Source organism: Pundamilia nyererei, unplaced genomic scaffold (genome assembly GCF_000239375.1).
Source record: "Pundamilia nyererei isolate P.nyererei 1_Seehausen unplaced genomic scaffold, PunNye1.0 scaffold00001, whole genome shotgun sequence".
Lineage (NCBI taxonomy): Eukaryota > Metazoa > Chordata > Actinopteri > Cichliformes > Cichlidae > Pundamilia > Pundamilia nyererei.
The window spans coordinates 4,691,302-4,711,551 of NW_005187402.1; the positions used below are offsets into that span (position 1 = coordinate 4,691,302).

A 20,250-nucleotide genomic window follows, 5' to 3' on the forward strand; every position below is an offset into this window, starting at 1 on the left:
CCCCCACCCCCACCCCACCTCTGACACTCATACATATTCACCTTCAAAATCAATGCTCCATCTACTCACCACGAGGCTTATTTTCTTGACCTCTCTGGAGGAGTTTTGAGTAGGGTCCTCAGAGTATATAGCCTGTTTATTCTGGGAAGAGCAGCTCAGGTTCTTTGCTTTGGTTTGTCTCTGGTGGGTCTTGGCTTTAGGAATGTTAAAACTAGCTGAGAACTTTAGAGTTGTTTGCTTCTCCTGAGGTGTCCTGGACGCTGATGATGAACTCTCAGATGAGCAGCGAGGCCATGTCTTGAAGACAGAAGACTTGTCCTGACCCAAAGATGAGCCTGATCTGGCCACAGCTTTGTTTGACACACCCTTCTTTGGAGTTGGTTTGGGGCCACTTTTACCCGGGGATTTTTCTAGGGATGAGAAGCTGCTCTGGCTGCAAGCGTGCTGTGCTGAGGTTTCGGATACTTGGCTGGAAGAGGGCCCCTCTGTTTGAAAGCTGGGTTTACTGCACTGGCCTGCTGGGGTTTCTCTGCTCTTGCCCTGGCCATCCACAGCAGTATGCTCACATGACTGTGTCACTGTTAATCCCAAATTAGCAGCTCCAGCATCCACTTCTAACTGTCCATCATTAAATATTTTACTGGTGGCAGAATCAGATGTAGTGCTACTTCTTCTCTTGGCAGGAAACATACCATTTGGGGTTCTTCTCAGGGATTCAGTACGTTTATTCCCCAAATTAACTTCTGGCACTGAGGTTTGCTGTGGATCTCTTGTTACGACTTTGGATTTTACATGACTGAAGTCAGGTTTGGGAAACCTTTTAATTTCTATTTTCTTAGCTTTTCTTGCTGTAGGTGGCAGTCCTGGGTCTAAACATTGTTTATTAGTGACAGATATTTGCTGCTGTTTAACAGGGTGACATCCTGGGCTGCTCACATCTCTAATGCATGGAGACGAGGGGAGGCCGTTTATCTTGTTCTCAATGTTTTGCACCGGAGTGGAAGTGCAAACACCCTCATCAATTTCCTGCGTATTTGACAGAGTGGACACAAAGGTCTTGCCTTGTTCTGGTGTAAATGCCGCTGAAAATGGGGGCAAAGGTTCTGCTTCAGCACTGGTACAGTTTGCCTCTTTTCCACAGTCTGGAGAGGTTTCACAGATGAACGTTGTGAAAAGCCCCCGTTCATTCTCATTTGGCAAAACTACAAAACAATTCGATGTTGCCATTTCATTTTCCTCATCGAGGAGCTCCTTGTTGTCTGCCTGAATGAAAGTCACACCAAGACAAGGATGGCCTGTGTTCTCCTCTGAGACTCTCTCTGCGGGTTTATTGCAGACGCCCAGAATAGTGGTCGACAGCAGGTTCGATACAGCAGGTGATTCTGGTCGACGTGCAGCTGGAGAGATGGATGATTCCTCCAGGGAAGAGACTAATAAGAGTGACTGGTCCTCCAGACAGAAACTATTGCTCCTCATTACCATTTCCCCAGAGCTCAGAGAGCAGCAGTCATTCTCATTGGATCCCCTCCAGGATGCCCCACATGAACTCTGAGACATTACAGTATTGTTACTTTCATCCCCTCTGTGCCTAATAAAATCCTCCACGTCTTCATTGCTCATGAGGCTCAAGTTTTGTTTCCAGAAATTAATGCCATCATTCACAGGTGTGGCAATGAAGGTTTGATTCAAGTTTGAAGTCACACCACAGAAGACATCCCCATGTGTTAAGGTGGTATTGTAAAGGTTATCCACAGGGGAGGCCTGACTAAGGCGATGTTCGAGTACATTAATGTCAGCAGAGCTGCTGGCTCCTCTGACATTCATGTACGAAATACTACTGCTGGAGTCAGGTGACACAGGCGTGGATGGGTGAGTCTCAGATGAAAGGATCAGCTTTATGTCACTGTGAGGTGGAGGCACCATGCTTTCAGGTTGGTCACTGGCCATGTTTAAGAATTCTGATGGGATTTTATTTCTTGTGTATCCCAAGTGCTGAACAGCTTCAGTTATGGGTTCAGCTGGCAGCACTTTAGCCCATTAAAATCTGATACCAGGGAAGGATTTCTGTAAAAGAGGAGAAAAAGAAACCATTTTGGTGAAAGCAGCACCATAGCCTGTCAATACATTTGTATGTTCAAAGAACAGCATAAAAGCACCAACATACACTGACCAGCCACTTCATTATGTACACCTGTTTAACTCCTCCATAAAGCAAATATCTAATAAACCAAGAAATTTGACAAATATTCTGAATTTCAACCTCAGCATCAGAGTGGGAATGAAAGGCGATGCAAGTGACTTTTAACGGGACATGATTGTTGATGCCAACTGTGGCAACAGTAACCCAAATAACTCATTACAACCAAGATAAGCAGAAGAGCAACTCTGAATACACAACTTATTGAACCTTGAAATAGAAAACAACACACGATGCCACTAATGTCAGCTAAGAGCAGGAAACTGAATCTACAGCTCAGCAAAACTGGTGAGCCTGTGTGAACAACCAACCCAAACAATTTGTAATCTTTTCAGCATGATGCATTTTATATTTAAACTGAGAACTGCATGAAAATATCACAGTCAGTGTTGATGTCTCTGTAGAATCATGATTTCAAAAATGGCTTCAATGCAAGGATGGACCAACTTTTAGGAGGGATGTTTTTACTCTGCCGTGGCTCGTGTGAGAGTAAAAACATGAATGAACTGTCTCGGCAGCTTTGCTATGCACTGTTGTGTTTATCCAAGCAGGCTGGATTGCAGAGCTCGCCAGCCACGACTACAAAATCCACTGGGGTACAGATGACAGGAAAAGCAGACATTGGGTCACCAACAACTTGAAAATGCACACACAAACAGCTTTTAGCATTGCTACTGCTTTTAAGAACAATTAACACTTGGATGTACACAAAGATAAAGTCATACAGTCTACTAGCTACTTTTAAAAAACATCCTTACTGACTTTTTTTACATTTTGTTTCCATCATTTTCATCCTTTTAATGGGAAAACATTGTTAACTTAAGTGCTCGCCACCCATTGTTGGGAAACAGCCTATAAGCCTTTGGCCTATTTGCGTATTTTAGTGCCAAGATATTTTGCAGCATTATGAAAACAATCCAGAAAAATGACCCTTTTCTTTCCCTGTGCAAAGACCTGGCTCTTCTTGAAGTATGACACAAGTTGGCAGTTGCACAGACACCTGCAGATTATACAGATTTTTATTTTTTTAAATAAAAATATCTCAATCACCTTAAAAAAGGTTCAATGAAGTTACATTTATTCAAATAAAGCACTCTTTGAAATGGGAAATCCTATGATGACACATAGGATTGAACCCTCAAGAAGTCAAATCACAGCCTATTTCTTTGAAGAAACATGGCGTTATATCCATATCCTGCCTCGCCTTTAATATCAGAGCTGAAAAAATTCCAACAGTTTCAGTGAATCTTATCAGCACGATCAGTGGTCAAAAACTCGATGAATGTGTTTGTTTAACAGGCAGAGAGAACACACCTTACTGTACATTGCAATCTCTACAATGAAGTATAATATATAGCCCTGACAAGCTGACGTGCACATTGAACTGTGGAAGTGCACCTTCAAGGCCAATGACAAAGAGCAGTTGTTTTGGTTGTTACAAATAAGCCTGGGCATGGCGTATTATGTAATGTGCTGACAACCTGACGATGTTTATGGGTAAATAAAACCAAGAGATTCAAGTTACAAGACACTGAGACAGTGAACAGAAATAAGGAACAGTCAAAGAAGGAAGCACAACTGTGTACAAAGATTTAAGGAGAGGTACTCGGCTACAGTATAAACTTTCAATACCTCCATTTGCATCCTCTGCATCCAGAGATTTACAGTAAGAAAGAAAATATCTTTAGTCAGCTTTTAAGCTTACTGTATTGCACTTTTTGTAGCTCCATTCGCCTCGTTTTAGCCTTTCACAGACAATCCAATTACTACTTTCCTTGCAAAGTCCAAAATCCAGCCAGCTAAGCAGGCAATTGGCTGAGAGTCTATCGCCATCCCACCGCTCCTCTGTCCTCGTGTTCAGAATCAGCCGTGCATCAGTAACATCACAGTCTGAGTGAGAGTGCCCCCCCCCCCCCCTGCAGTTGTTAGCTTCACTTCTTTCACTCCCTGAGGTAACGTGATTGTCCTGTAGGCCTGCTGCAGAAGTGGATCATCAATCCATCTAACCAGCTCCTGTCTCAGACAAACTCAGTAACTTAGCTTCACACTGCTCCGCCTGTGCAAGCGTGCAAAGGTCCAGCTAGAGGCAGTGCTCACTGCAGAGGTTCATTCCCCAAGTTCACAAAAGGATCAAGTGAGGCAGAGAGCAACACGTTACCTTATCCATGCCGAGGGGAGTGGCCATGGGCTGCCAGACAGACTTGGCATTCACTGTTGCTAAGCAGCCAAAGTCCCTCTTTTATGAGGGAATGGATCAGGCGGCTTTTTTAGCAACGGATAAATGAAAAGTAGAGCAGAATGATGTGAGGCCTAGCAAGAGGAGAAAGTTGCGCTATGAACGTTTTTAACCGTACATCAGTATTGGAATTTGCATTCAAACTCACACAATGATGGCAAAACACAGTTTTCAGTCTGACAACATCATTCTTTGATGGCACAGCCAACTTGATACCTGATCCTGAAATGACAACAGTGATGTGACACCAGAGACTGAGACCAGCAAGACCCAAGCTATTTCTGCTTAATCTATACAAGGCCTGTGACCCGAGACACGGCAGTCCAATCTTGACTTGAGATGTAAATCATGGTATGGAGCACAGTTATTAACCCCGCTCTTGGTTTTAAGAGTCCTACAACTTTTAAATCCTGTTGATCTTGACATAAACATGATTGGAGCTTTTTAAAAACAACGAAAAACACTGGTCTTACACAACAATGCAAAAAGTTAAAAGCACTTTTAAAACACAAACATCGCAATGTGTTTGATTAAGGGATCCATTTAAGTGTCTCTGTTCTCCTTCAGAGCAATGTAGTGCAAGTTACTGCCTGCAAATTAAATTATACATTTAAAAGTTGGAGTGAGAGCAACAGAACAATGCTTTTCTGTTCACGAAGCCCCTCGGGCACGGCATACAATGCCCCAAATGGCCTTTTCCTGGTTGACTGGATCATATCAGTATCACACAGAGAGTGGTTATGAGTAGCAGGACCAGCCATCAAAAGCCCAGTCACTGGACTGTCCAACACTAAAACAGCAAGCTCTGTTCAGGGAAAAAGGCTGGTCAGACAGCCCAGGGGAACAAAGTTAAACCAATGAGCCTGTGCAGTCTGCTCTCTTTAAAGCAATGAGCAAACACCAACACCATTGTGCCAACTGAAAGTTTGTCATAAATTAACTTATTCAGGGGTTATCAAAAATAGAATGAATCCTGCTAGGTGGCGTTTAGAGAAGCACTATAATTCCCTGGCCCTTTCACATGGATGGTCATTAGTACAGCAACTTCTGATCAAAACATCTTCGACCCCTGAACCCGACGCATATCCATTCGTGTGTGAGGCCTCCTCCAGCAGTCACTCAGGTCTACAATTTCTTCAGGAGTAAACATAGGATGTTGCTACAAATAGCAAAGAAAAAGCTCATTGACGTCGCTGTGGGGTCTACCGTCTGTTAGCAGTTCCCCTCTGACTGTAGTTACAAAATGGTTCAGTATATACAAGGATTAACTTCAACGGCTGGCCAAAATGACCAAATGAAGAACGGTTGACAAACAAGCCGAGGCGTTTAGCGTTAACATTATTTTCTTTTGAAAACAGGTGTAATTTTCGATACCTTTAATTTTCTAATTACATATTTACAAAGAAGAAAAACAAAAACTTTTTTACATTCTCTCCACCTTTTAAATCATACTGTAGGCAAGTCAGTTCATAAAAAGTACTTTCACAGAAATGTCAAAACTTGCTAGCTACCTGTCACAGGGGCGAGCAGCAGCGACGGGAGCGAGCGCTCGAGGATTCGGTGGGCAGTCGGTTCCACGTGCTCGTTTCTCCCCTTTTCACTGTATTTTCGTCGTGGAAAACTTCACGGTGTCACGTGTTTCACCGTGCCAGAGTTCAACTATCAACAGGGAGGAGTGATTGAAGAAGAGTTGTTTACATGAACTTTGACCTCTGGGAGACACCGACGGTGAGTTGGTCATATTTCTCACATAATTAGTTGTAAAATAAAAATAAACGTATTCCGTGCATGTGCTATTTACCTAGGATCAATACACACCGATACATTCAGTTAGCCTTTTTAAAATGAATACATGTCACAACACCCTTTTGTCCTTTCCTGGTTTAGAGGCAAATCACTCAGTTCCATCAGAATGTATTTATTTTAAATGAGGATGTACAATTATTACATAATGATCATCAGCCATATGATGTCAGGAAGCAAATCTATGTACAACATAATATAAAAAAAAAGTGCATTTTGTTAACAGAAAGAAAACTTGGGCACACTGAACCTCAAAGAGGGAGGTAAAAGGTGAAGGGAAGCCTCAACTCCACAGGCAGAAATCACACTTGCTTTAAAACAACCATTCTTCCTCAATCAAATGTACAATATTTATTTTTATGATCATACAGGGTATTTCACAACATTAACCTTAGAAGATACAACTGTGCTAAGTGATAAAACTTATCAGAAAGTCTGTATACTGCATCAGTTTAGTCAACAATGTGTTTAAAGTTCTTCAACAGAGGCCCATACACTACACCCTAGTGATACATTTAAAACATGTTACCCACATACTCTGTTGGCATCCAAGATTAAACAGGACACTCACAAATCAAACTTTGCTACCTTTGTAGTTAAATCTATATGGATTAATTACACAGGCAGGTGCAGGACAGTATAGTAACTGATACATCAGCCAACCGAGTGCATGAGACAAGATGAATGCACCAGACTAACATAAGACAAGACCATTGTTCCACATCAGTTTTAGGCCACGTGGCTGCTGTCCATTAGTGTGGGTATGAGGTGGGACTCCAGGTCCAGAAGGCATATAAATGTGCACTGTCAAAGTCAGGGTGAGAAAGGAGGTGGGAGGAGGAGGAGCAAATAGTTTTCCAGCTCTTCTGAAGCCAAAGGAGTAAAAAGCAAGGAACGTGGTATTTTCTACTGTGTCCACTGGCAAGCAGAGTTAAACAGGCACTTCTCCCCTTTGTCCCTTTTCCTTCATCTCCCTCTCTTCTGTCCCCGCTCTCTTCTCATTGTTTGACACACGTGGGCCAGTTGAGACCTCCACAAGCAGCAGAGACAATAATGTAAATCACCACCTGAAAAAGAGCACAGACAGAGTTCACTTCCTTCACAACTGCTGCACTAAATAAGGCACAGAGAAGCCAAGCTCAATGCACTACTTGTTTTCATCATCTCGGTGTCTGTACTCACAAGGGCAACCAGCACAATGACTAGAGTCAGCTTGAGGTTCTTCATGCACATAGCTCGTGTAAGGTTACGGCTCGTGGTCTTAAATGTGACTGACTGAAGGAGGAGGAGGAAAAAAAATGGAATCAGTAACAATATCTGTTGTTTAATAGACTGCAGTTGCAGTATATACTTAATGACAAATGTTATGCATCAGAAAATAAGTAGAAGCAACAGAGCCTAATCAGTTGTAGTTAAACTCACTGCATCAACCAGGTTTTCTGTCTTGTCAATCAGCAGCTCCAGCTTTTCTCCTCTCTGAGCTACCAAGTCTGTAAAAACATGAATGCAAACAGTGAATTTAGTGTGAATACACATAATACAATACATATGAGTAATTCACTAAACACAGCACATCATGCATCGTAAGTGAGGTGGTCGCTCATAACACTTCACTCATTTAAAGTCACACCACACACCAGTCAAACATTACAGGTTTTATCTAACTTGGTTTATTAGAGTTTTAGTCAATGTTTTTCCATCTCAGAGCCTTGTTTGTTTATTTATTTATGAATAAATACAAAATGAGGAAATTAAAGAGATGCTCACCTATGTTGCGGACCATGATGCCCTTCAGGTCGTCCACTTGCATCTGAGTCTCAGTGACACGATCGGGTCCACGTGGATCTGAGTGGTGTTTCTGCAAAGAAAAGGAACACGTCACACTTCTTCACGTCTTCTTCCGTTTCTTTTTCTTTTTTCTTCTTCTTCTTTTAAACCACAGAAATATTAGGACATCACAGTGCAGTAACAGGAAACGTTGCTTGGTACATTCAGGCTTTCATCATACACACCATTTGAGCTGCCAGTGTAGAGGAGAACTCGCTGTTCATGGCATAAGGTAGGGCTGTTTGTGCTCGTGAGCCATATGTTGTCTGGAAACGCTTCTTCACTTCACTGAGGAAGGTGAATGCACGTGACCTCTCAAAGTCCTTTAGAAGATGAGAGTCAAATAGATTTATAAGAAGTTGCATACAATAAATTGTGGCTGCCTCAAAACCCTATCTCATCTTTAGCAACAGCAGTAATGCTAGGTTTTCTACAATAACACAGGACATGTGTCCATTTCCTACAGTGGCTGGGTGGTTTATATTTATTTTTATACTAATTCAGGTTCTTAAAATACATTCATAACATCTACAAATGGTCTACTGCAAATCCAAACCCCGACAAAAATATATGACTGTCAAATATATACTTACGTCGTCCGTGATGCACAGGTATATGATTCTGTCATGGCAGATGTAATGAAACAGATAGCTAAAAATAAAGCAGAAGGGTTAATCATTAGATGAGAGGTGTTTTATACAGTAGGGCTGTTTTTCCTACAGTTTTTACAAGGAATGAACTCGGTGGTATTTTATCACATGACACCGCCGTAGGCACTGTCACTAACAGGATGTAAACTGCCAACTGGGGATGACACAGGCCGCACACGCCCTTACCTGCCATGGCTGTATGTCAGTTTGTTGTTCTCCGAGGGAATTTTAGCTAAAATCTGCTCAGTAACTTCCAGGAAGTTACCCCCACACCATGCATGCTTGGCAAGAATAGTGGTTCCTCGAGCCACCACAGCAAACAGGATTGCCATGGCAACAGCTGGGTTTTCACCTTTATTACCACCCTGGAGGTAGAAGGACAAGGAAGGCGAGTTGTTACTGCTGAGCTGGGGGGAAAAAAAAAACACACCCAAACGATAATGATTAGGGAAGAATAATTCTTGTGAAACAGCCAAAAATAGTTACAGATAACAGGAAGAAGGAAATAAAATGACATGTGAACAGGTGTAACTAAGAAATGCAAATACTGCGATTAGAACGCCGTAGGACAATTCCCAATCATGAACAGGTTGTCATGCTAGAGTAAAATGTCAGCTAAACCTAGATGAACCAAAATTTGCGAAACAACAAGCTAGCTAACACTGTTGTTGACCATTAAACCTATATTAGCGTCAGAAAGGTAGTTAGCCACTTGACGCCATGTCGGTTGTTTTTAGCTACTGAGCTAACGTACGTAATAGTCACATAACATCATATTCAGTACCTGGATGTCTCAACGACGATTAAAGTGGCTCATTTAGCGCAAAATTCCCACATTTAAAGACGTTTCAGTTGCTAGTTGGCTAATCCTTTTCGAGTGACTTCTGCCTGCTTCGCAAATCGTCCACACAGGAAACACATTCAAGCGCGTGCTGGGGAGTGTAGTTCCTACCGCATTTCAGGCTCTATGTGCTTAACGTCGTTGTTTCCCTTTTGGAACTACATTTTTTTTTTTACCCCCAGTTACATATTACGTAGTTCCGTCGTCACGTCTTCGTATAAACAACTTGTTATAGAAGGGCCGCGAATTTTGCCCCTGTTACAGTCTTCCAGGCGACTTGAACGCTAGGATAACGCTTTCCCCTGCAGCTAGAGATGTGACAAAACTTACCATTGTTAATTGCTGAACAGGTTAGCTTTTATTAAAATAAATATTTATTAGGTAAGTATTAAAAATAACTATTTGTGTAAGTAAACATGTTATGTTATTAAGCATCCAGGCACAACAATAATATAAAATTTAAGCCATAATCACGCTGCAGAGTAGCCAAACGACGCGTTTGACAAATATTCTACCAACCACAGAGCTGCGTCACTTTAAATGAAAATTATCTGATAATTTGATCATTTATGGCTACAATCATACATATGTTACCAAAACATTGAGGTAAATTCAGTCGTATTGAACTTTCCTTTGCCTGTCAAACTACATTCAGGGCTAAAGAGCACAGACCTAAACCTTACTCTGTTGACGGATGCAGTGGGAAAGTGAAGCATGGCCGGGGAAGGAGAAAAGAAAGCAGTACTAGAAATGGTAAAAAGCGAAAATCGTGTGTGGTTTGATGGTGTGCGCGGTTGGATGGGTTCGTCTTTATTTTCTCCAGGTCGGATCGATTAACTAAAGAAGCAAATGACAGCGATTTGACCGCCTGTGTGCTCCTCACGTGGGTAGCTAGTGACTAGCAGTAAATAAACTTAAACCGCGTTAATCTAACTTAAGTATACGCTAAAATCTGTCTTTTTGAAGCATTACCAGCACCGGAGACAAACAGTAATTTGGAACATGAGGGTACCTACTTGTTTAATTTAGATGCGGATTTGTCTCAGTCCACGGGTACCTAACAGTATCTCCACTAGGGGGCAGTAGTTAAACAGTGTTCATGTCATATGAAGATAAACGCCATAAGTATTTGGAAAGTGATGTATTTTTCTTAATTTTCCTACCTCAGATGATGTGAAATAAAGATGCCAATTAAAAATGAAATATGAAGCTTCAGGTTTAATTCAAGTGGGGGTTAAAAGTATTGCTTTAACTACCTTGGAAGGGGATAATATGATAAGAGGGGAAGTACCTCATCATCTTTGGTGAAGACAGTGTTGTTGCATGGGCATGTGTGGATGCCGGTATAACTGGATCATTGGTTTTTATTGATGATGTGAGTGCTGATAGAAGGAGCAGGATGTACTGTGAAGCGTACAGGGAGTACTCTCTGCTCAGATTCAGCCAAAGTGCTTTAGAACTGATAAGACGGTGCTTTCAGTGCACCGTCTTATCCGCAGACGGAAAGGAATCCAAGAGTTTCCTAAAGCAAAGACATGAAATATTCCTGAATGGTCAAATCAGAGCTCAGCCCAGCAGAGCATGGTTTTCAGTTACTGATGAAGACAAAACTGAAAGCAGAGAGAGTCACAAACAAACGGCAGCTAAAGACGGCCGCAGTGAAGGCCTGCATGCCTTCGCAGCTGTAAAAATGTGGGTTGTCGTGTAAAAATGGCTGCAATTCTTTGATGGTTTTCCATAAAGAAAGCAAAAACTTGAAAATAATGAAGTTATTAAAAAAAAAGACTCTTAAGAGCTAAAAAGTTCCGGCTTACTCTAAACAGCAAACTATTGTTTCTCCTGTTGAGAGTGGATATCCCTAACATGGTCAAGTCAGGCACTTTAAATACGCTCTAGCTGCTCCAGTGCAGATCTTCACTTTGTGAATGGTGGCCAATCAGATGAAGGCTGGCCTAAAAGAAGGAGGAATGGGGTAACATTGTGTGTTTTAGATGTTTGATAAAGTTTATGAGGCCTGAGTTTAAAAATAAGAACATTTACTGTGACCCAAACAAAGAGTCCAATGAGCAAAATATGGAGCTGGAAATGTGCACAGTAGGTCCACTTTTGTTGTTAAAACACTTGAATTAAAGCTCCAAGTCACATCTTGATTTTTCTTTTTCTCTTAGATTTCACATCCACTGTGCTGGCGTACAGAGGCAAAAAAATCAAATAAAATCATGTCCTTTCTCAAATACTCTTGGACCCAACTGTGCATGCAATCAGTGTCTGCTTCTATTTGCATCTGTAACTCTGTATGTTTTGAATATTTTGGAAGTGCATAATGAGCGTGAGCGGCTCGCCCACTCACTAATCTCAGAGGAGGAAGCTGGTGTAATGTTTCTCTTCCATGTTGGCTGTGCGATGTTTTAAGAATGGACTTTTTTTGCGTTCTAGGTCCAGGCCGACGGGGCAGATGAGGGCTGTGTGACTTTTGTGCTGCACGACGAGGACCATACGTTAGGGAACTCCCTCAGATACATGATCATGAAGAAGTGAGCGTTTTTGTGTTGGTTTTTTCCCCCTTTGAACTCAGCATGGTCACCGTCGTGTTTTCTTTTTTTCTTTTTATATTTCAAATCGCTTCCCACACATGTGGCTTATTTGACATTCAAACTGAAGCTTGACGGCTGTTATCTGTAGTAAGACTCCAGCTAGAAGGGACTTTCCTCGCTTTCCAGCTCATAGACAATAATAAGATAATCATTTTATTTTATGACAGTGTTATCAAAAGGAAGCATGTGATTTCTCCTCTTCCCTGTTTTTGGGGCTCTCTTGTCATCCTGCCAGGAGAGGGTCTGCTAATCTAAAAAAATATAGTCATTACCAGTCTTTTTTTTTTTTAAGCACAACTCTGAGAATGCTCGCAAACCTCAGCTTCATTTCCCCACTTTTCTCTTTTGCCAGCGCGGATGTGGAGTTTTGCGGCTACACCATCACCCATCCGTCAGAGAGCAAGATCAACTTTCGCATTCAGACACGAGGTGAGAGACGTCTCTGTTAATACACACGCCTCCGTATGGCTGTGTTTATTGGTAATAAAGGTTTTCAGGCAGCGTTGCAAGGTAAAAAGGCTGATCACGATATACTGCAAATAATAACACATGCACCCTAATTTTGAGAGCAATAATCACTTGCACTGTTGCCAAAAAAAAAAAATCTGTCATCTGCTTTCACAAAGGATAAGAGCAGCCCTGTCACATGAAAGGACTCGGCGAGACTGAGAAAACAGCTTGTTTTTGTTGTTGAACCAAGTTTCTGGTTGCCTGGAGGTTTCTTTTTTTTTCTTCACAGCTTCAATACAGCTAGACCCGAGAAAGTAATTATTAGGTCTCCAGCTGAATATACAAACTTTTTAACAAACAAATAAACTGTCTCTAATTTTATGGCAGCTTTATTTAAATGGAAAGAGACAGAATATCAACCAAACATCCAGAAAAGATGAAAGTTGTGGGTTGATTTGCTGGTGTTCTGGCTGAGGGAAGGAAGGAACAGGCCAGAATTCTGGCTGAGGGAAGGAGCAGGCCAGAATTCTGGCTGAGGGAAGGAGCAGGCCAGAATTTTATGGTACATAGCTTCGCCCTCTGGCCACTCATTGCAGTGAAGTCGTCCTGTACCTTTACCAGAAAAACAGCCCCAAATCATAGTTTTTCCACCTCCGTGCTTGACTGTGCGGATGGTGTTCTTTGGGTCAAACTCAGCATTTCTCTTCTTTTAAAACACATCAGGTAGAGTTGGTGAAGCCAGAGAGTTAGATGTTTGTTTCATCTGAACGCAGGCGTTTCTCCCAAACCTTTTCTGAATCATTTAAATGTTCACTGGCAAACTTAAGACAGGCCTTCTTGAGCAGGGAGAGCTTGTGGGTGCTGCAAGATTTCAATCTGTGACTACATAGTGTGTTACCAGTGGTGTACTTGGGGTTTGTGATCCCAGCTGCCATAAGGTCATTGAGAAGCTTTAGCTTGGGGCTTATCCACCGTCTTTTTTTCCCTCACCCATGAGGTAAGATCTTGCACGGAGATTCAAACTGAGGGCGATTGATGGTCATTTTATATTCTCCATTTGTGAATAACTGCACCTTCTCACCAAGCTTGTTCTTGAGGAGGTTGCAATGGAAAAAATTGAAAATATATGTGTTTTATACACGTATTAAGATCAAGACGTCTGTAATTGATTGCAGCCAGAATTATGGCTGGGTTGTACCGAGTCAAATTAGGACTGCAGCTAACGATTATTTTAGTAGCCGAGTATTCCTTTGATTAATCCATTTATTAATCAAAGGAATCAGATCAAAATAAATAAACATTTTTAAATGTTTTCTTTTGTATCTTTGAAGTCACATCCTACACATGTGGCTTATTTGACGTACAAAGGGTATGAGTGAAGCTTGACGGCTGTTATCTGTAGTAAGACTCTAACTGGAAGGGACTTTCCTCGCTTTCCAGCTCATAGATAATAATATGATAAACATTTTATTTTATGACAGTGTCATCAAAAGGAAGCATGTGATTTGTCTCTCTTTAAAACACAGGTGTTTTAATGGTAAATGGTCTGTATTTGTATAGCACTTTTACTAGTCCCTAAGGACCCCAAAGCGCTTTACATATCCAGTCATCCACCCATTCACACACACATTCACACACTGGTGATGGCAGCTACATTGTAGCCACAGCCACCCTGGGGCGCACTGACAGAGGCGAGGCTGCCGGACACTGGCGCCACCGGGCCTCTGACCACCACCAGTAGGCAACGGGTGAAGTGTCTTGCCCAAGGACACAACGACCGAGACTGTCCGAACTGGGGCTCAAACCGGCAACCTTTCGATTACAAGGCGAACTCCCAACTCTTGAGCCACGAACTGCTCATTGCTTTTAGTAGTTTAAGTGCGTACTATATCTGTCAAAAATTACACACTGGCTCTCGTAGATTAGCAGGAAGAGTTCTGACACTATTGTATCACCTGGATGAGCTAGATTTAGTTTGTGTGTGTGTGTCTGCATGTTTAAGTGTGCTGGTGAACAAGTGAGTACGTGTGACTGGAATGAGGACACGCGAGCATGTCAGCAGTCTCTGTGACAGCGTTTTAGGGCTTCAACGATTCATCGAGTAACTAGATTCTAAAAAAAACAACAACCCTGTTTTGTTTACTTCAATGCTTCGTTTAATGTGCAATTCTGTAACGATCACATGTCACAGTGTAAACACGAGCGTTTCACCGACTACAAACAGATGAGCAGTGATAAGAGCGCACATATCAATAAAAACTGTTGCACAAAGTTGTCCCTGTTTATTGTGGCGCCACAGAAGAGCACGGTGAAGAACAAAGAGGCAGAGCTGTTACCTAAATGCTGAGCTCAGGCGAAGTGAAAGTTGGCTCTTTTAAACGTATGAAACAGAAACGTTTGTTTCCGTGAAGAAAAGGAAACTTTGTAGCTGCTCCCATCCATGTTTTAAACATCAAACATCTACATTAAAGCCACAGAACTTACATTAAAATATGCAGATGAACTGTTAACTTGGTCTGATATGATGTTTAAATCGGGCAGGTTGCTGAAGGCAAGTATAATATACTTTTAGATTAATTTAATTCTACAAAATAATGTTACTAAAGCCCTGAAATAAATATGGTGTAGACTTTAGACTCAATCCTGCTTGTTGCAGGTATTGCTGCCATATAAAATAGGATCGCTGTTGTGTTATCAATCTGTTTGTTGAAAAACTGCTATTTTCTTCACACAGGTGCTCCTATCTCCTACGTTTCTATTTAAGGTCTTTTTTTAATCATAGATGTGGGCAAAACACTCAGAACAGCCCAGATCAAAGACTTATTACACAAATCCATTTATAACTTGGCTGTAATGTGTGTCTTCAGTATCTTCATTAAGATAAAACTACGATAAAATTAGAGACAGTTTATTTCTTTGGAAGTGAACAAACGTAATAATCCCAGCAGGTCATCAAATGATTATTTTCTCAACTGTGTGCAACTCTGAAACAAGCTTCTTTTTTTTTTTTTTAGCTCTTCTTCCTTTAAGGCACACCTACCTTTAGCTTTCTTCTGATTGGCCGGCCATTGCAAACAAAAGAATTAAACGAGGAGAGTTTTTTAAGCTCATAGCAAGAGCTGTGCACCTGAGAAAACCTGTCAAAGACTCAGGAGCACAAAACAACTTTTGGCTTACAGCGATTGCTGGTACATACATGGACCTCATTATTTTCAACAGGAGTATCCACCACTGTAAAAGTATATATAACAGGAAATAAGGAACAGCACAGTCAGTCCCCCATATGGTAAATATCCTATAAGGATCAGGTCATGTGACTGTGGGGGAAATGTCCAGGATTCCTTGGTTTTCTTTGGCCTTCGTGGCGTGTTTGGCGTGTTTGGGCTCGTTATTTCTGCAGCAGAATGAATCTTTCCCCATCGAGATGCCGACCAGAGCGCGTAGCGTGCCTACAAGCCATCGTCGGTGAGGGTGCAGTCAGTTCGTTGGCAGAGTTTCTCTGTAGCGCTCACGATGCATCGCTTGCAGGTGTGGCGTTTGTTTCGACACTTGAAATATCAAATTGGGCAAGACAAAACGATCCCACGTTGCAAATGTGGTTGATGCGTGCTTCTCATCTCTTAACAGCGCTGGTGACCCTTGTCAATAATAAATTTGTGTAGAGCGCCGTCCGCTTTTGTGCTCATCATGGGCGCACGATGACTCACAGCGCTAAATGAAACCCAGAGACGAGTGGCTAACAGAGTGCCTACATCTTCTGCGGTTGTTTTTGCTCTGTTTGTGCTGTCGGTGGTGGTTTTCGTCAGAAGTATCTGCTATCTGCTTCAGGGGGAATTCCAGCCGCAGAGCCGCTGCGGAGAGGCCTGAACGAGCTCAGCGATGTTTGTCAACATGTTCTCAACACATTTCAGGTAAGCATCTGTGACTGTTCTGTACACAACATGTGTCTTACATAGAAAAATGACCCGGGGTGCGTTCCAGAAAACAGGTTTGATAAACTCTGAGAATCACCTTGAACTCTTTACTCTGAGACAGGAAAGTCTGAGTTTGTGGTTTCAGCACAGCTGGTCAGAATTGGTTTAATCAGCTCTAATTTAAGCGTGTGCGTGGGGAATGGGGGGAAAAAGCCATCATCAGTGGAGGGCAGATAACTTGTTTTCCCTATTGTGACGGCTCAAGTATAAATGCACGGTCCCTTTGGACCACAGCGATTATCTCGTAAAACACGAATGGAGATGTCATTCGACATGATCCAGTCAATCATCATTTACGCATCCTAAATTTCCCTTAATTGATGACAGAGCTGGAATCTTGCAGAAATCCCAGCCTACGGTCATGTCTGCATGTTATCTCCTAATTAACTAAATCAGCCACAGTGCCTTGAGAGCAATCTCCTCGCTAGCTTTATTAGTCTAATTTCATTAGAAACAAGCATGCACCTGCCTATACTCATATGATTTCTGAAAATAGAACTTCTATCGACTTGTGATTCGAGCACATAAATGACTGAGGAATAAGTGCTTGAGGCCTCGTGTCATGAGCAGTAAATTCCACAGTTATGGAATCATTTCTTTTTTTCCATTTTGATGAGAGAGGAGGCTTCATGTCCAGCTCGGTCTGGGTGGAGCTGCTCCTGCTACTATACACTGAAGCTGTCGCTGAATGTGCCTGCCAGTGATTGGTCAGAACACAGAGACCTAAATTATCCTCCTAGGACCTGGCGTCCACATATGTGGACATCACATTTTGGGTTATTTAGACCAAAATACTCAATTTTGCTCAACAAGGGCCTGATATCCACTTATGAGGACATTATACTGCTACTGTCCTATCGAAATTTTAAACGAATATCCTCATATGTGGATCTCATTTTTTTAGAAACAAAAAAAAAATCTGGCAATTCTTTGTTTTTACATTCATCTGGCCCCAATCAGCCCAAATATCAAAGAGAAATCAAAAATGCATGCCGTGGAAGAGTTCGGGTCTTGGGAGGTTAAACCATTAAAGGTAATTAGAGTGGACAGTACTGGACTGATAGGGCAGCGGTGCAGTGATTAGCGCTGTCCCCTCACAGCAGCGAGGTCCTGGGTCTGACCCCGCTGATAGTGAACCGGCTTTTCTTCGTGGAGTTTGCATGGGTTCCTCCAGAGTCCAAAAACATGCATATTAGGCCACTTAGGGATTCTAAATTTGTGTGAATGTCACTGTAAATTGTTCTTTATGTCTTCATATTGGCTCTACAATAGCCTGCTAACCTGCCAGAGTCTACCCTACGTTTCAGGGTATAGCTGGGATAGGCTCCACTCCCTCTGCAACCCTGCATTGGACAAAAGGTTGTGAAAATTGATGGATGGAAGCTGGTTATTGGTTGTTGAGCTGTGGAAGTTTCAGCTTGACCTTTTTGGCTACCTGTTGAAACAAATGCAGCAACACTGTCAACTTCATGCATGCTGAACACCAACTTGTCTGGTTTCCATGCGACTGGACAAGTTGAAGTTCTGAAAACGTTGTTTTTTTTCTTTCCATTTGTTTTCATATGTTCTTTGTTCCTCCACACAACATAAAAGATTTACTAACGCCCACGCAAATTGGTTTTGGCGTTAAAAAATGCACTGTGGTATTTACAAAGAGAGCACAGATTGCACGTAAGAGGTGGGACCTCAAAGACTTTTATGAATGATCTCTGGGAGTTCCTTTATCACAGTGCAAAATATAGAGAGCAGAATATTCAAACCAAGCGTTAGCAGCTGCCAACAATTTCTTCCTACCCCAGGGTCTCTTCCCATCACAGGAGTCCTGCTAGAAGCTGACCTGGTGCTCTCATTTCTAAACTGGGGAAAGCAACAAGAAGCCAACCTGAATTTCCATGCACGTAACAGGACAGAGAAAGAAACCCTGGGCGTTCTAGCAAACAGTAATTTTAAGTGAAAGGACAGTCAGCTGACTTTAATTAAATGTGACACTCCCACATGCTGCCTTAAATCCACCTCTGACGTGGACGTTCTTTAAATTTGTTCCAGGCAAGAGTTAATGAGTTCAAGGAAAGACAAGAGCAACCCATGGAATGAACGGCGTTTGGCACGAGGGACAGCGAGGGAGTCGGAGACACCAGTTCTGCATCCACACCATGAAAATGAGTTACCTGGACATTTCTACTTTTTTTTCGTATTATTTAAATATACATACTAGGGAGCAGGAGGAATGGCAAGTTCTCCGATTCCTGAACACAGTCTGTATCAGTTTCAAACATATGTGCAGCTTTTGTATTTGTAGTATTTTCAAATTGATTAATGATGATAAATGTGAATACGTTTTGTGTTTATCATTCCCTGAATACTGGAATGATGATTGAAACAAATATAAAACATTAAACTCTTAAAGACTTTGAGTTTTCCTTTTTTATGCCATGGATTTCACATTATTATTATTATTTTTTCCTTCATAGGGAGACGGTTTTCACGGATGTCCAGATCTAAACGTTGTTTTTCCCTAGATTGCTCTCATCTGTCCTTTGAAGCTGTGTTTGACGAATGTCCTTATTAGAAGAAGAATGTGGTGTGAAGGACTGCGCCCAGTGCCAAGAATACAGAGGGAAAATATGAGGGGAGTGAAGTGTGAATAACAAGGTTAAAGTTATTTGAGGTTAATCGCATCTCTTCATCAGTCACATGTTCAAGCAAGGCGCGCTCTTCGAGTATGGAAAAGAGTTTGAGGAAAAACAACAACCAGCTGAGAAACAAAGTGTGGAGTAACCCTGTTTCAGGACTGCAGGCATCGTGAGAATAAATTACAATTGTTAGATAATTGCTGTAAATGTCAAAATTTGTCACAAATTTGCCAACATAACCAAAGTACCACAAGTCACTAGAAAAGCATAGTAGGAAAAGGTGAAAAATAAATGAAAATACAATTTAAAGTTGAAACTTTATGGCATCCTTGACATTTTCCAAAGTTGTTTGGTGGCCCAGCGGCTTTGCTAGGCCGATTCTGGTCCCCAGCCTTATCTTTGGCAACCCTAATTTAAAGGGTTACTTTGGCAGGTAAAAGAAGTGAATTTTGTGTGTGGACTTTTCTTTAAAGTTCAAAATTAAGTTGAATCATCCTAGATCAGATGCACCAAAAAATTTTATTTCAGTCTCACCTGCTCACAAAATATTGTTAAAGCAGTATTGAGATTCGTCCATGTGATCTTGAGCAAACTGTGTACGTTCTTCTGGAGAGCAGCGCTCTGTCCTTGAAGCCGTTCCATGCACACGATTGCCGTTCGCCGTTCTCCTGATGGTGGAGTCATCAACACAAACATTAGCCAAGAAAGAGAGAGAGAGGCCTGGGACTGTTCCTTTGTGACCTTGATGACTGTAACATGGTTTGCTGTGGGAATGATCTTTGATTGTCAACCTCTCCTTCATAGTTGAACACCATCTGTCTGACTGATTGGACTTGTGGAGTCTGAATTGTTCTGGGATGGTTTTGTAACCTCTTACAGCTGCATGAGCATCAACACCAACTACGATCCACTCCCTCAAATGTGTTTTGTAAAGATCAGCCTTTGATAGATCCCTGTTGTTCCAGTCATGTTGTTGTTGTTGTTCACTTAAAAACATCAAAAACCCACCATCCACGCCCGATTTTCATTCAATGGATTGATAACA

General features: G+C 41.8%; 3 protein-coding genes across 6 annotated transcripts in view; 1 reads left to right on the forward strand and 2 right to left on the reverse strand.

Annotated features, from left to right (window-relative positions):
- mtus1a (microtubule associated tumor suppressor 1a) overlaps nucleotides 1-5,994 on the reverse strand; it is a 25,119-nt gene extending 19,125 nt beyond the window's left edge. Inside the window, exons 1-2 of the mRNA XM_005719508.1 lie at nucleotides 5,945-5,994; nucleotides 70-2,064 (exon numbers count right to left, since the gene is read on the reverse strand). Of these exons, the coding sequence (XP_005719565.1) occupies nucleotides 70-1,947 (1,878 nt within the window). The 5' untranslated portion in view covers nucleotides 1,948-2,064; nucleotides 5,945-5,994. The remainder of the gene's footprint in view (nucleotides 1-69; nucleotides 2,065-5,944) is intronic.
- A 70-nt stretch (nucleotides 5,995-6,064) lies between these two features.
- polr1d (RNA polymerase I and III subunit D) lies at nucleotides 6,065-18,978 on the forward strand. 2 transcript variants are annotated; one of them, XM_005719506.2, is made up of 5 exons: nucleotides 6,065-6,161; nucleotides 11,991-12,088; nucleotides 12,501-12,577; nucleotides 16,427-16,509; nucleotides 18,619-18,978. In XM_005719506.2, the coding sequence occupies exons 1-5, from the start codon at nucleotides 6,132-6,134 to the stop codon at nucleotides 18,664-18,666; spliced, it is 336 nt and encodes a 111-aa protein (XP_005719563.1). In that variant the 5' UTR covers nucleotides 6,065-6,131; the 3' UTR covers nucleotides 18,667-18,978. The 2 variants fall into 2 exon arrangements, with proteins under 2 accessions (XP_005719563.1, XP_005719562.1); XM_005719505.1 differs by lacking the exon at nucleotides 6,065-6,161 and adding an exon at nucleotides 10,210-10,307.
- sybl1 (synaptobrevin-like 1) lies at nucleotides 6,336-9,791 on the reverse strand. 3 transcript variants are annotated; one of them, XM_005719507.2, is made up of 8 exons: nucleotides 9,498-9,791; nucleotides 8,900-9,078; nucleotides 8,657-8,714; nucleotides 8,249-8,386; nucleotides 8,004-8,094; nucleotides 7,659-7,726; nucleotides 7,419-7,511; nucleotides 6,336-7,303 (listed from the first exon to the last, which is right to left on the reverse strand). In XM_005719507.2, exons 2-8 carry the CDS (start codon nucleotides 9,043-9,045, stop codon nucleotides 7,235-7,237), a joined length of 663 nt encoding a protein of 220 aa, XP_005719564.1. In that variant the 5' UTR covers nucleotides 9,046-9,078; nucleotides 9,498-9,791; the 3' UTR covers nucleotides 6,336-7,234. The 3 variants fall into 3 exon arrangements, with proteins under 3 accessions (XP_005719564.1, XP_013763773.1, XP_013763772.1); XM_013908319.1 differs by having other exon boundaries at nucleotides 8,900-9,120; nucleotides 9,666-9,790; XM_013908318.1 differs by having other exon boundaries at nucleotides 8,900-9,120; nucleotides 9,498-9,790.
- Nucleotides 18,979-20,250: the final 1,272 nt, after the last annotated feature.

Coding starts and splice junctions, on each gene's coding strand:
- sybl1 (XM_005719507.2), bottom strand. CDS start 9,045: ATGGCAATCCTGTTTGCTGTGGTGGCTCGAGGAACCACTATTCTTGCC. Junction 8,387..8,656: donor ACCTGTGCATCACGGACGAC/GTAAGTATATAT, acceptor CATCTTCTAAAG/GACTTTGAGAGGTCACGTGC. Junction 7,727..8,003: donor CATCATGGTCCGCAACATAG/GTGAGCATCTCT, acceptor ATGTTTTTACAG/ACTTGGTAGCTCAGAGAGGA.
- polr1d (XM_005719505.1), top strand. CDS start 10,269: ATGGCCGGGGAAGGAGAAAAGAAAGCAGTACTAGAAATG. Junction 12,578..16,426: donor CTTTCGCATTCAGACACGAG/GTGAGAGACGTC, acceptor TATCTGCTTCAG/GGGGAATTCCAGCCGCAGAG. Junction 16,510..18,618: donor ATGTTCTCAACACATTTCAG/GTAAGCATCTGT, acceptor AATTTGTTCCAG/GCAAGAGTTAATGAGTTCAA.